Source organism: Perognathus longimembris, chromosome 5, assembly GCF_023159225.1.
Source record: "Perognathus longimembris pacificus isolate PPM17 chromosome 5, ASM2315922v1, whole genome shotgun sequence".
NCBI classification, from domain to species: domain Eukaryota; kingdom Metazoa; phylum Chordata; class Mammalia; order Rodentia; family Heteromyidae; genus Perognathus; species Perognathus longimembris.
This window is the reverse complement of record NC_063165.1, coordinates 40988913-41001463: the sequence shown is the minus strand read 5'-3', so window position 1 is coordinate 41001463 and position 12551 is coordinate 40988913. Positions and strand designations below refer to the sequence as shown.

The 12551-nt window shown below is 37.9% G+C and overlaps 1 protein-coding gene across 4 annotated transcripts in view; it reads left to right on the top strand.

The window, feature by feature from the left end:
- The window catches only part of Spice1 (spindle and centriole associated protein 1), a 60068-nt gene that overhangs the window by 1357 nt on the left and 46160 nt on the right, over nucleotides 1-12551 (top strand). For 2 of the 4 annotated variants that reach the window (XM_048346626.1, XM_048346622.1), the window contains exons 2-3: nucleotides 7434-7549; nucleotides 10869-10916. In XM_048346626.1, coding sequence (XP_048202583.1) covers nucleotides 7451-7549; nucleotides 10869-10916 — 147 coding nt within the window. In that variant the 5' untranslated portion in view covers nucleotides 7434-7450. Of the gene's footprint in view, nucleotides 1-2849; nucleotides 2894-7433; nucleotides 7550-10868; nucleotides 10917-12551 lie in introns of those variants that run through there. The other 2 variants (XM_048346625.1, XM_048346624.1) reach the window with 2 other exon arrangements.

Sequence of the window (12551 nt, the reverse complement as noted above, 5' to 3'; positions counted from 1 at the left end):
TTAGCCTGTCACCCTCTCAAATCTTTGTTGGTCAAACAGAACTCAGACTCTGCACATGTCTGCCCTCCTGCCTTGAACATTCTCCCCGCCCCCCTTTCCATACATGCTCGGCGTTTAGCAAGTACTTTCCAAGTGTTTTCGGATTTACTAGATGAATAATAAAATGAATGAGTGAGTGAAAGGGAAACTGGTTGGGAAGAAATGGTGAGATCCTGGACAAAAATATTCCTAATGGAAGTGAGGAGGAGTGGATAGATGGGAGAGAGGTTTTAGGGAGAGAGTGAGTAAATTGTGATGTGTGATTGATTAGGACAAAAAGGAACAAGAGGTGAAACCTGGTTTTCACTTGAACCAAGGAGAAGGGTGGTCATCATAAACAGTTGCCAACTAGATATACTAGTTTACTTGAAGTGAAGTCATAGCAACAGGGGCACATCTTTGCTTTAATATTTGTGTATGTCGCATGAATATGATTTCAGTAAATGTAACATTTCCTTATATTAACACTGATAAAGTCACATTAATACTTAGGCATTTAGTCAAATGCTTATATTGATTTTTGTATCAGTGCTTAAAAAACTTCTACGAGGTGTGGCTTAGGCTGTACCGTCCCTGAGTTCAGACCCCAAGCTGCAAAATAAACACACAATAAAAAGTCCCCATTCTTTGTTTTGTTATGTTACTTATACTTGCCATCAGAAGTCATTATTAGTGTACAAATTAGTGTACTAGTATGCCTATAATAATGATAAAAATTCTGCTATATCTTAATTTTTGATATTGCCGTGTTGAAGACCTTTCATTGTTAGGAAAGAAAATAAGCATATAGGCCTTTTCACAGCTGATTTGACTACTCATGGCCTTTATATATGTCAGAATCATGACTGATTTTCATGATTACTATAGAATTTTAGCTTCGGGGGCTGGGGATATGGCCTAGTGGCAAGAGTGCCTACCTCATATACATGAGGCCCTGGGTTCGATTCCCTAGCACCACATATACAGAAAATGGCCAGAAGTGGCGCTGTGGCTCAAGTGGCAGAGTGCTAGCCTTGAGCAAAAAGAAGCCAGGGACAGTGCTCAGGCCCTGAGTCCAAGGCCCAGGACTGGCCAAAAAAAAAAAAAAAATTTTAGCTTCGGAATAAATATTCTAACTTAAAAATTTAAGAGCTGTTTTGAAGAGCTACACAGGTTGATTGCAGCAAGTTTGGAAAATATCAAACCTAATAGAGTTAGCCCAGTTTTAGCAAAGTTTTCCAGCATTTACTTTACAGTCAGTCAAAATTAATTTCTGGGGCTGGGACTATGGCCTAGTGGCAAGAGTGCTTGCCTTGTATACATGAAGCCCTGGGTTCGATTCCCCAGCACCATGTATATAGAAGTGGTGCTGTGGCTCAAGTGGCAGAGCGCTAGCCTTGAGCAAAAAGAAGCCAGGGACAGTGCTCAGGCTATGAGTCCAAGGACCAGGACGGGGGGAAAAAAAGTCTCACAAAATTCATTTCTGAATATCAGTTCCCTTCTCTCTTCATTTTTACTTGTATCACTTTAAGCAATGTAATTATATTCTTCAAACCTTATTTTCCCATTTGAGAAGGAAATTAATGATTGTTATTACTAACATCATCATTTAAAAGGATCTAATATGTTTCAGATAGGGGTTTTAAAGCATCTTACGTATTTAGTCTCATTTAGGGTTAGTGGAAAAGCTGAGATGTGAACCAGGTAGTTTGATACCAGATTGTTCTCTATGCTGTATTCTATTTCAAGATAGTATTTGCTTTATAGTTACACACAAGTACTTTATTAATAAGGCACAGATAGTAATGTGATTGAGGATATATTATACAGTCAGTCTCTATTCTACTTTTTGTATTTTGTTTTTTCCAGTCATTACAATTTCTAAATACAATTTTAAAGATGCAAAATTTATAACAGATTTACTGATACTTTTATGATTCTCACATGTTTTTGTGTGGTATATAAGAGATCTCAGTAAAGATATCGCTAAATTACACTAAGTTTCTTTCTTTGAATAACTGCTATATTTTTTCTATATCTTTAAAACAGATTTATTAAGATATAATTGGCATGTCAAAAATACATCCTGTTAAACATACAGCAGGTTTAGTATATTTGTAGAATTGTATTGGCATTATTGTCTAATTTCAGAACATTTCAGTGCTCCCAACAGAAACTCCATATGTATCAGCAATCACTTTCTATTTCTTCCTTCCTGCGACCACTAATTCACTTTATGTCTTTATGCAGTTGCCTATTTTGAAATTCTTTGTAAATGAAATTCTTGTAAATTCATGAAATGTATGGCCTCTTTGCTTAGCTTTTAATAGTTGATACTTTTAAGGTCTGTCTATGCTGTAGAATATATTAGTACTTATTGTTATTACATAGCACTGTTTTGCTGGTCCTGGGGCCTGAACTCAGGATCTGAGCACTGTTCTAGAGCTTTTATGCTCAAGATAGCATTCTACCACTTGAGCCACAGCTTCACTTTTAGCTTTTTGGTGGCTAACTGGAGAAAAAAAGTCTTTCAGACTTTCCTGCCTGAGCAGACTTTGAGCTGTGCTCTTAGATCTCAGTCTCTTGAGTAGCTACAATTACAGGCATGAGGCACTCATGCCCAGCATCTTTTCATTTTCTTGATTGTACTTTTGGCACATTTTTTTTTTTTTTGTCCTAGGGCTTGAACTCCTGGCCTGGTGACTGCCCCTGAGCTCTTTTGCTCAAGGTTAGTGCTCTACCACTTTGAACCACAGTGCCGCTTTCGGTTTTCTGGTGGTTAATTGGAAGTAAGAGTCTCATGGGACTTTCCTGCCTGGGTTGGCGTTGAACCACGATCCTCAGATCTCAGCTTCCTGAGTAGCTAGGATTACAGGTGAGAGCCATCAGTGCTCGCTACAAAAATTTTTTAGTTTTGATGAACTATTGCATGTACTTTTGGGTCCATATATATAAGAAACCATTGCTTAACCCAAGGTTCACTTTTTTGGGGTGGTCGGGGCGGGGTAGCAGATCCTGGGGCTTGAACTCTGGGCCTAGGTGCTGTCCCTGAGTTCCTTTTATCCTCAAGGCTAGCATTCTACCACTTGAGCTACAGCACCACTTCTGGCTTTTTCTTGGATTAACTAGAGATAAGAGTCTTACTGGACTTTCCTGCCCAGGTTGGCTTAGAACTATGACCCTCAGATCTCAGCCTCCTGAGTAGGTAGGATTACAGGCGTGAGCCACCGGTGCCCAGCAAGATTCACAAATTTTTACACTTGGTTTCTTCTCAGAGCTCTTACATTTAAATGTATAAGTGTGTGTGTGTGTGTGTGTGTGTGTGTGTGTGTGTGTGTGACTTGGTCCTGCACTCAGGACCTCATGGATGCTCTGGCAAGTGCTCTATCACTGAGCTATATCTCCACGCAAGTGATTTGTTATTCTAAGCAAAGTTTTCCATATGATGTGAGGTAGTAGTCCACTTTTATTCTTTTTCATATGAATATCAAGTTGTTCAGTAGCAGTTATTGAAAACACTACTCTTTTTGGAATCCTGTTGGAAAATAAACTCACCATAAATTCATTAGTTCTTGTTAACATCTCAGTTCTATTATATTCCATGTCTTTTAAAATGTGTTTTATGTCTCTGCCTACTTCAGAGTTGGTTAATTCTTTATCCTTCAGTTTTCCTAGCTGAAATAAGATTAATACATAGCAAATACTTTTTGAAGTTATAATGAATATTAAAAGGGATAATATAAGAGCTTAGAACAAATAATATCTTGCCTGATAGTAAGCACTTAGAATTTCTTAGCTGATCCCATTATTACTACTGCCACAATTATTGACATCATCCATTATTATCACAGTCATAAAACTTAGTTGTGGGGCTGGGAATGTGGCTTAGCAATAGAGTGCTTGACTAGCATGCATGAAGCCCTGGATTCAATTCCTCAGCACCACTTAGACAGAAAAAGCCGGAAATGGTGCTGTGGCTCAAGTGGTAGAGTACTAGCCTTGAGCTAAAGGAAGCCAGTGACAGTGCTTAGGCCCTGAGTTCAAGCCCCCGGACTGGCAAAAGAAAACCAAAAACCAAAAGTAACAACCTTCCCCTCCCCCCCCAAACTTGGTTGTGGATGCTGAGAGCTGGCGGTTCACATCTATAATCCTTTAGTTCTTGCAAAACACAAACAGACCAATAAACAAACACCAATTGAATTGTTCATAGGAAACTAAACTAGATTTCTGTCTCTTGCTCTGTACACAAATTCACTGAAAATGAATAGATTCAAGTCCTTAATGGTATTATTGAAACTATTAGAGGGAAGACACTTCTAGATATAGGCATAGGCAGAGACTTTCTTGATAGTAATCCAATAGTTCAGGAAATAAGAGAAAGAACTGACAAACTAGATTTGTATCAAATTAAGCTTTTGCACATCAAAGGAAACGATGGCGAAGAGACAGCATACATACCGAATGCAAGAAATTCTCAGCTAGGTATTCATTTAATGGTTAACTGTAAAAAGAACTAAAAAATTTAGACACTAAGAGAACAACTAAATGGGCAAATGAATCGAACAACTCTCAAAAGAAATACAAATGGACAGTAAACATGAAAAAGTTCAATATCTGTAGCCATCAGGGAAATGCAAGTCAAAACTACATTGAACGTTGAAGCTGGCTGCCTGTGTCACATGCTTGTAATCCTAGCTACTCAGGAAGGTGACATCTGCGGATCATGGTTCAAAGCTAGCCTGGGCAGGAAAGTCTATGATACTCTTATCTCCAGTTACCAATTAAAAGCTGGAAGTGGAACTGTGGCTGAAGTGTTAGAGTGTTACACTTCACCAAAGAAGGACAGGGACACTGTCCATGCCCTGAGTTCAATACCCAGGACCTGCACAAAAAGAGAACAATAAAAAATGAATATTGAGATTCCATCTTACCTTAGTGTAAAGTGCTGTCACCAATTAAAAAAAAAATACTGGCAAGTATGTGTGAAAAAGAAACCCTTATATACTGTTGTTAGGAATGTAAATTAGTGCAGTCACTGAGAAATTAAGCATAGAAATTCCAAAGAAAAACCTAAAAGTAGAATCATCATGTGATTCTGCTTTCTCATTCCTGAATATATAGCCTAGGAAATAAGACTCAGCATGAAATAAAGGTATCTGCATAACCCATGTTTATCACATCTCTATTCACATAGATGAGTTACAGAATCAGCAAATTTGTGGATAAAAAAGATGCAGTATATATAGTCACAGTACAGTATTTAGCCATACTGGAAAATTAAGATATGTTACTTGCAGCTAAATGGATAGAACTGTACATCATCATGTTAAGCAAAATAAATCAGAAAGACAAATACTACATTCTCATATGGAATATAGGTTAAGAAATACAAGAAATTAGGAAGCATATTTGGGAAGAGTAACAAGACTAGATAGAATATATAAAAGGATAATACAGGGCTGGGGATATAGCCTAGTGGCAAGAGTGCCTGCCTCGGATACATGAGGCCCTAGGTTCGATTCCCCAGCACCACATATACAGAAAACGGCCAGAAGCGGCGCTGTGGCTCAAGCGGCAGAGTGCTAGCCTTGAGCGGGAAGAAGCCAGGGACCGTGCTCAGGCCCTGAGTCCAAGGCCCAGGACTGGCAAAAAAAAAAAAAAAAAAAAAAAAGGATAATACACAGGATGGGTATGTCCCATATATGTATATGTATATACACACATGCATGAAAATATAAAAGTGAAACCTATTTTGTACTAATACATGCTAATAAAAACTGAAATAAAAAAGGGTCTAGTAGGAAAGTAACGTAGTAGCTGGGGTTATAGCTCAATAGTTGAGTGTTTGTCTAGCATGTGTAAGAATGTGGGTTTGCTTCCCAGCACTATAAAAACCTTTTAATTTTAATTCTCTAACTTATATATGATATATATTTTGCAATTGCAAACACTGAAATTTAGTAACTTTCATGAGAAACAAAATGTATAGAGAAGGCATATTCTTTTATTTTTATTTTTTATTTTTTTTTGGCCAGTCCTGGGCCTTGGACTCGGCCTGAGCACTGTCCCTGGCTTCTTCCCGCTCAAGGCTAGCACTCTGCCACCTGAGCCACAGCGCCCCTTCTGGCCGTTTTCCATATATATGGTGCTGGGGAATCGAACCTAGAGGAGAAGGCATATTCTTGAGGCACACTTTCATTTAAACATCTATTACAACAGATCAGTTTTGTAAAAGGTATAAAGAAAAAGCATAGCTCAGTGGAAGAGTTCTTGCATAGTTTTCCCAAGACTCTGGCTTCAGTCCTTAGCACTGTAAAAACAAAATAATGCAAGGTATAATGGCACACACCTTTAATTCCAGCTACTAGGGAGGTATAAAAATCAGGAGGATCATAGTACAAAGGCCAGCCAGGAGAAAACCTAAGACTCGACTGAACCAGGAAGCCAGGTGTAGCACCTCACTATTGTAATCTCCCCTACATGGGAAGTATACGTAAGAGGATCACGGTCTGAGGTTAGTCGGGCAAAAAAAGTTCCAAACTATCTGAACAATAACCTAAAGTGAAAAGAATTTGAGTATGTGCCTTACGTAAGCGTACCTGCTTGGCAAGGTCCTGAGTTCAAACCCACTACCTAAAAAAAGAAAAGTATTAGAGGAAAATGCTAGAGTTTTTATTTAGGTTAATTGGAAATAAAATTGACTGGAAAGTTCTGTAATTATTTTGGTAGATCCTGAAGTACAAGTATGTGTATGTGTATAGACACACACACACACACATACACACTCACATGGTGTTTAGGGACTATGGGTCTGTCTCTAATTTTTATGATGTTTAATTCTGTGTCCATAGCATAGCTATTTTAAGAGTGCCAAACTGATTTTGATAATGTACAAATTCCAATTAAAGTCAATAGTCTCCATTTAGTACCATTTGAAACATATTTCAGAGATATGAACATTATGTGTCCCGTCAAGTTTATGTCCTTTTCAGGTAAGCATATATGTACCTGGTAATAATTTTAGTGTTGAGTTCTTACATAAGAACTCCAATCTCTTTTGCCCTGACTTTTCTTACCTTTGTATTCATGTTCTTACTATGTAGTAGCATTTTTCTACTAATAGTGAATTTTGTACTCATAACAAAAACTAACACTGTCATAGTTCCCTAATTAGGGTAATTCTGTATTTGGAAAGTACTTTATTAAACAAATCTAAGTTACTGACCTAAAGCCTATTTTATTATGATTATAAGTATCAACTTTTTATTACTTGGAAAATGAGAAAACAAAATATTTTGATAGGGTATTTCTTTCATCATGCTTAAATTCTTCTGACATTTTAGGAATGGTATCATTTGTCCAGGATATCTTCTCCTACTCTTGTGATGCATAATTATTTTCTTGTGTATTGGCAATTTGTTATTATTTCTAGATGTCATTGGTCAGAGTGAACCGTTATGGTACTCGAGGAGGTGGCAGGAAAGTACTGAAGGCAAAGAAGAAGAAAACTTCAGTGAAGCAAGAATGGGATGTAAGTCTTGGCATAGTAAGCAATGCAACCTTACTATGGAGTAGCCAGTGGGATAGCATGGCCTTAGTCACTCAGGACGGTGTTCTGAATGAGGTTCAGCATATGATATAGTGGGGCAGGGAATGTTATAGCCCTAGCTTTGGAGGGAAGAGCAGAGTTTTTTTTTTTTTTAAGAGTATACATACAAGGGATTTGACTTGTAGCTCTTTTGAACTATTCATCTTAATAGGAATGTTGTCCTGAAAAGATGTACTTGATCTCGACTTCGATTGAGAACTCATTGCTTGAAGGCATCTCTAGATACCCTGTGTGACTGAAGCCTGAAAGATTTTTGTTACTTTAAAAAATTGTATTTTTATTATTTTGAAGTAGTTGTACAAAGGAGTTAACATTTCACAAATCAATTTTTTTTTTTTTTGCCAGTCCTGGGGCTTGAACTCAGGGCTTGAGTACTGTCCCTGGCTTCTTTTTGCTCAAGGCTAGCACTCTGCCACTTCTGGCTTTTTCTATATATATGGTACTGAGGAATCGAATCCAGGGCTTCATGTATATGAGGTGAGCACTTTACCACTAGGCCATATTCCCAGCCCACAAATCAATTTTTAAATGTAAGACATGTTGATCGATGTCAACCCTTTCTTAGCAACCAGTGATACCATAATTATGTAGGTGGCATTTTTGACTGAAGAAGTGAGTGGTGCTTGTCTTCTTGCTCCTTGAATTGTTTACTGCTTACACCAGAGACTAGCTGAATATAAGATTTTGCTAAGTGCCTAGAACATGTGATGCTTTAATCTGAATGTCATCTGGTTTTACAAAGGGGATTAAAAAAAATTTTTTTAGCCTAGTTTTTTAGTTCAGTCTCTAGCTTCCCTTACTTTCAGTGTTGGAGAGTAACCACTCTAAGGGATTCTTTGGAACTTGCAAATTCCTGCGTAGCAGCTAGCCATCTTACCCAGATATTTTCATCAAACTGACAGCTTTTGGAAGTAGGGCAAAAGACTTCTGTGTTTAGATTGTTTTGTTGCTGTTTGATTGCCTGTAATACAATATCATAAATATTGACACCTTCAGAGTATGTTGGAAGGTATGAATACTAGTAAGTAGTTACTGCCTAAAATTTGATTAAAGCCCTTAACTTAAAGTGCAATAAGAACTTTCCTTATTTATGTTTTGTTATCTCAAGTACTGGGAAAAATTTTTGGCTCTTGAAGGTATATGAGACTTTGAAGGTAGTCAGTCATAAGTCATTTTGGAGTGAAAAGTAAATGAGGACAAACTGAGTAATTCTATTTTTATTAAAATAGTAAGACATTTTCTTAAATGGCTTATTAAGTTTAAAGGCAGTTTCAAAAGAATATAGTTTTAAACAATAAATACTGATGAAATTATGACATTTTTCTTTCATGACAATCAGCTCCAAACATATAACTTTTTCAAATGCCTAAGTTTTGTTAGCACTATTAAAAGCAATTCTCATGATATTTCCCCCCCCCCCATTTTTGTTACTATCAATTAATTGTACAGGGGGTTTCATTGTGACATGTCTTTCATCCCCAAATCGATATTAAGAAGCTGCACTGTTCCATTTTCTCACAGTTACATAAAATATTTTGAACAGATTGCCTTTCTTCATTCTTCCATTTATTCTCTCCTTGTCCAATTGTACTCCTACCCCAGAGGAGAAGACTTGTAGACTTGTTTTACATTCCTGTCATTTTTAACATATGTTAATTGTTCAGAGGGGTTTTATAGTTGTATCATGTACCTTTCTAAACCAATCTGTGAGGAATAACAGTTTTCATACTGAGAATAGATGTTTGACTTAAATGTAAATCTTGGACCCAAAGTTTTGTCTTTTTTTTTTTTTTTGCCAGTCCTGGGGCTTGGACTCAGGGCCTGAGCACTGTCCCTGGCTTCTTCTTGCTCAAGGCTAGCACTCTACCCCTTGAGCCACAGCGCCACTTCTGGCCATTTTCTGTATATGTGGTGCTGGGGAATCGAACCCAGGGCCTCATGTATACGAGGCAAGCACTCTTGCCACTAGGCCATATCCCCAGCCCCTAAAGTTTGGTCTTTGAATAGGTCAGACTCAGTTTTCTTTCTATTGGTCCTCACTTAGAAGTAAAACTTGTTTTATTTCTTGCTCTACTAAATCTATCTAGCATAATGGTTCTGTCATTTTGAAGAGTCTGAGGCTGCGGGGCTGCTATTGAGACTTCTGCGGGCTGAGCGCCACACAGTTAAAAGAGTTGCTATTTACATGGACTAGGATATTCATGAAGCTTCCCAGAGTTGTGCTACATGTTAGCATGACCCTGTTGACTTGACTTAAGTGCATTTTTACATAAGTAACTTTTTCACACTTTATGAAATTATACAGTGCCTGCATACTTCATCTCTTACAGTAATAGGTCTGTGCTGTAGGTACTTGTGTACACAATTGAACGTTTTTATAGTGATCATACTTTCTGTTATGAATCTTTACAAGGGCCTCATGGAATCCCGGGGTTCAATGAAATACAGTTTGGGAAATGACAATTTAAGTTAACTTTTCTCATTTTGAATATATACTGCTATCCTTATTCCTTTAATATAATTGAGTATTTTCTGTAAGACTCCTAAAAATAGTGTATTATTTTCTATAGGATACCCAAAAGTAATCATGTTAATATTTATATTAAGAATGCGGTTCCTGGAAAGAAATGATTTTTTTTTTTTTTTGCCAGTCCTGGGCCTTGGACTCAGGGTCTGAGCACTGTCCCTGGCTTCCTTTTTGCTCAAGGCTAGCACTCTGCCACTTGAGCCACAGTGCCACTTCTGGCCGTTTTCTATATATGTGGTGCTGGGGAATCGAACCCAGGGCTTCATGTGTATGAGGCAAGCTCTCTTGCCTCTAGGCCATTTCCCCAGCCCAAGAGTGTATATATATATGTATATATACATTATTATATACATATATATATATATTTTTTTGCCAGTCCTGGGGCTTGGACTCAGGGTCTGAGCACTGTCCCTGGCTTCTTTTTGCTCAAGGCTAGTACTCTACCACTGAGCCACAGCATCACTTCTGGCCATTTTCTATATATGTGGCGCTGGGGAATCGAACCCAAGGCTTCATGTATACAAGGCAGGCGCTCGTGCCACTAGGCCATATTCCCAGCCCTAAGAAATGATTTTTGGTCTCAGGATTTTGAATCAATTTTCAATTGATTCTAGTATTTCAATATTTTAGACTTTCAGATATTTCAGAAACTGTTAATGTCTTATGAGGAAACTTTTTGAAAAACTGAAGATCTTTTTTTTTTTTTTTTTGCAGAATACTGTGAATGATCTAACAGTTCACCGGGCAACTCCTGAAGATCTTGTAAGTTTAGTATTAAAAATTAAGTCATACATTGAAAGTTCTATTTGGTATTGGATCTTTTATCTTTAGTATAGAAGCCAATCACTTCCTAGAAGCATACTTCTGGACTTTCTAATTTAACCTTGGCATATCAGTTGGTTTAAGAATTTCATTAGATAAGTTTAGTTTACAGTTCAAATTTCTGAGGTTTATAATTGCCTTGTAGATATCTGTCTTTTCCATCTATAGATGTCTTCATCATTATTTGTTACTACTTCCTTATGCAAATATATTGGTATAGTCAGTGTAGTAATTTATCCTTTGAATATTTATTTCGTGTATATTTCTACATTTGAAATGTTCATTACTTAGGACAGTTTCTCTACCTCCTATCCAAATCTTAGTTGGTTTGAAAAAAAATTACCTCAGTCTAAGTGCTGGTAGTTCATGCCTTTAATCCTAGCTACTCAGGAGGCTGAGATATGAGGATTGTGGTTTAAAGCCAGCTTAGCCAGGAAAGCCTGTGAGACTCTTTCATCTCCAATTAACCACCAGAAAACCGCAAGTGGAGCTGTGATTCAAAGTGGTAGAGCACTAGCCTTGAACAAAAGAACTGAGGGACAGGGCCTACGCCCTGAGTTCAAGCCCTATGACTGGGAAAAAAAAACAAAAAACCCTGATGATTTCCTTACCTTTATAACAGAGCCAGAGTCCAAGCTTAGAACAGTATCACTTGTCCCTTTCTTTCCTTGTCTCCTCTCAGTTCAAATTCTTGCATCTTTTTTTTGGGGGGAGGGGGCAGTCTTGGGCCTTGAACTCAGGGCCTGAGCACTGTCCCTAGCTGCTTCTTCTTCTTCTTTTTTTTTTGTTCAAGGCTAGCATTCTACCACTTGAGCCACAGAGCCACTTCTGGCCATTTTCTGTATATGTGGTGCTAAGGGATTGAACCCAGGGCTTCATGTATTTGCAGCAAGCTCTCTTGCCACTAGGCTGTATTCCCAGCCCTCTTGCATCTTTTAATAGCCGGCATTCTTGTAGAGCTACAGTTGGGCTCCATACAATTTTCTTTGTAGTTGTGGCCTTTTTCCAGAAAATCAGCTTAGTGTGCTCACCATAGTCACTCTGCTTCCTGTCATAATGTTGCTTTCTCTGAGCATGTAGAGAATCCTTCCTGCACTGTGTCACTTTATGAGGTTGGCGCTTGCCACACTTGGTCCAGAAAGCCTGGGGGTTTTAGGAATGTTAAACATGATTTGATGTTGAGAAGGCTATTGACACTAAAGGAAACTTACTTTGCCTTTTATCCTATTTCAAATACTTCTTTTTTTCCCTATAGGTTTATTTATTTTTGTTTAAAATGTTAACTTGTTTGTTGTTGTTCCAGTACTAGGACTGTCCCTTAGCATTTTTGCTCAAGATTGGTGCTCTGCCACTTGAGCCACAGCATCACTTTTGGCTTTTTGGTGGTTAATTGGAGATAAGAGTCTCACAGTGTTTCCTGTCTGGCCTGGCTTTGAACTGCACTCCTCAGATCTCAGCCTCCTGAGTAGCTAGAATTACACATGTGAGCCACTGGCACCCAGAAAAATTAACTATTTTTAATTGACATGATTGTACATATTTATTGGACACTGTAATGTTTTGATGTATATATTG